At 58.4% G+C, this 1734-nt stretch overlaps 1 protein-coding gene across 1 annotated transcript in view; it reads left to right on the forward strand.

Annotated features, from left to right (window-relative positions):
- LOC102241543 (LETM1 and EF-hand domain-containing protein 1, mitochondrial-like) overlaps window positions 1-319 on the forward strand; it is a 20999-nt gene extending 20680 nt beyond the window's left edge. Inside the window, exon 8 of the mRNA XM_014533460.1 lies at window positions 242-319. Within this exon, the coding sequence (XP_014388946.1) occupies window positions 242-319 (78 nt within the window). The remainder of the gene's footprint in view (window positions 1-241) is intronic.
- Window positions 320-1734: the final 1415 nt, after the last annotated feature.

Genomic DNA, 1734 nt, shown 5'->3' on the forward strand with positions numbered 1-1734 from the left:
AGGCAGGTAATGCGCACGCCCGCCCCGGTGCCCGGTGCCGCGGGTCTGTCCTCTGGGCGCTGGTGCTGGGGTCCTCTGGCTGCTTCTGCTGAGCTGTGTCGCGGGGGCTGGTGACCTGCCTTTTCCGTCTCGTTGCTTTCCCCTGTCGTTGGGCTGTGCACCTCCTTCCAGGTTGTTTGCATGGCTTGTTGGGGATCTGCTCCCGGACCCCCTGTGTCTTTTCTTTTGTGCTGAGTCCCAGGGGACAAGGGGCAGCCTCCAGCCCTCAGGGCCTTGGAACCCGAGGAAAGGCCCTGGAGTGTCCTTCCCTGAAGGCTGACAAAGAGTCTCCTCCGTGAGAAGAGGGGCCTCGGTCACAGCCGGGGGTTGCTTGTGACCTGTGAGCACTGGCTTCTGGCCTTATGCTGCGCTCAGGGTTCCATGGACCACATAGGAGTGTTTACTGGCTGGAGTCCAAGGGATGCTGGGAGAAGGGTGCAGATGGGTACTTTGAAGAACAGTTGGATTAGAATTTCCCAATTAGTGTTTACTGGACAGGGGTTACACGCACACTGCCTTTTGGGGACTCGCAAGATAAGGCTGTATGGTTCAGGTTCTCTTCTGCCCCTCCCTGCCCTGTTCTGCTGTGAAAGTTACAGGGTTTTTGCTACTTCGTTGAAGACAATATGTGCTGTTATGAAAAAAAACAAAGCACACAGTTGACCCTAGCTGGGCTCAGTGGTTAGAGCATCGGCCCAAGGACTGGAGGGTTGCAGGTTTGATTCTGGTCAAGACACGTCCTCAGTTGCACCTGTAGGAGGAACCAATCAATGTCTCTCGCACGTCGATGTTTCTAAAAATCACTGGAAAAATACCCGTGGGTGAGGATTAACACAACAAAATAAACAAAACGCAGCACCCACTTGACGGGCCTTTCCATGGCCAAATCTGGGACCATTTGAGCATAAAATAACAAGAATGCATTGTAAACAAATGAGAAACGTAGGGTAATAAATAGGAAAACGAATGTGCGGAAAAGGCAGCAAAGCTGGTGAGAGGGGAGGTGGCGCCACGTGAGTGAGGAAGTTGCTGCTTTGGGAGCATCAGTAGAGACTGGAAGAGCCGTGGCTGCGTGACCTGGGAGAGAGGTGGGTGTTGGCCTGGCCTCCAGTGCCTCCGCACAGCCCCCCCCACCCCCCCTGGCCCTGCCCAGCAAGGGCAGCCCTCCCTCGGGAACTGGTTCTCGGCGGGAGCACAGCACCCACACCCAGCAGCGGGGGTGTTTCTGGATGTGACCTCTCTCCCCAGAGGCCTGCGGGCTAGTCCATCGGGCGTGGGGTGAGGACATGGAGAGGCAGCCTTGGCCTCTCCGCCCACAGCCGTGTGAGTGGCAGCTGCGCGCTCGCCTGGTGGGGTTCTGACGACCCCAGTGGCCACGTCGTCAGTGGCGGGGGCAGTGTGTTTATGTTGGGGAAGCACTTGGGTTTTCTCTAACGATCGCCATGCAGTTCAGTCCTAAATCCAGCCCTTTCAGGAAGAATCAGAGAAATGCAGGGCCTTGGGGGTGGGTGGTGTGGCCACAGCCTCCCCAGCAACGACCGGTCCTCGTGGTTGCTCTCGTCCGGCCAGGCCCGCCTGTGGGCAGCACTGTGTTTGCCGCAGCTGTTTCCCCAGAGCAGGACCCCAGGGTCCCGGGTCAGTGCCTCTGGGGCGGGTCCCGGAGGCCCCAGCGCTGGGTGCTGCTCCCAGCCAGCT

Source organism: Myotis brandtii, unplaced genomic scaffold (genome assembly GCF_000412655.1).
Source record: "Myotis brandtii unplaced genomic scaffold, ASM41265v1 scaffold986, whole genome shotgun sequence".
NCBI classification, from domain to species: domain Eukaryota; kingdom Metazoa; phylum Chordata; class Mammalia; order Chiroptera; family Vespertilionidae; genus Myotis; species Myotis brandtii.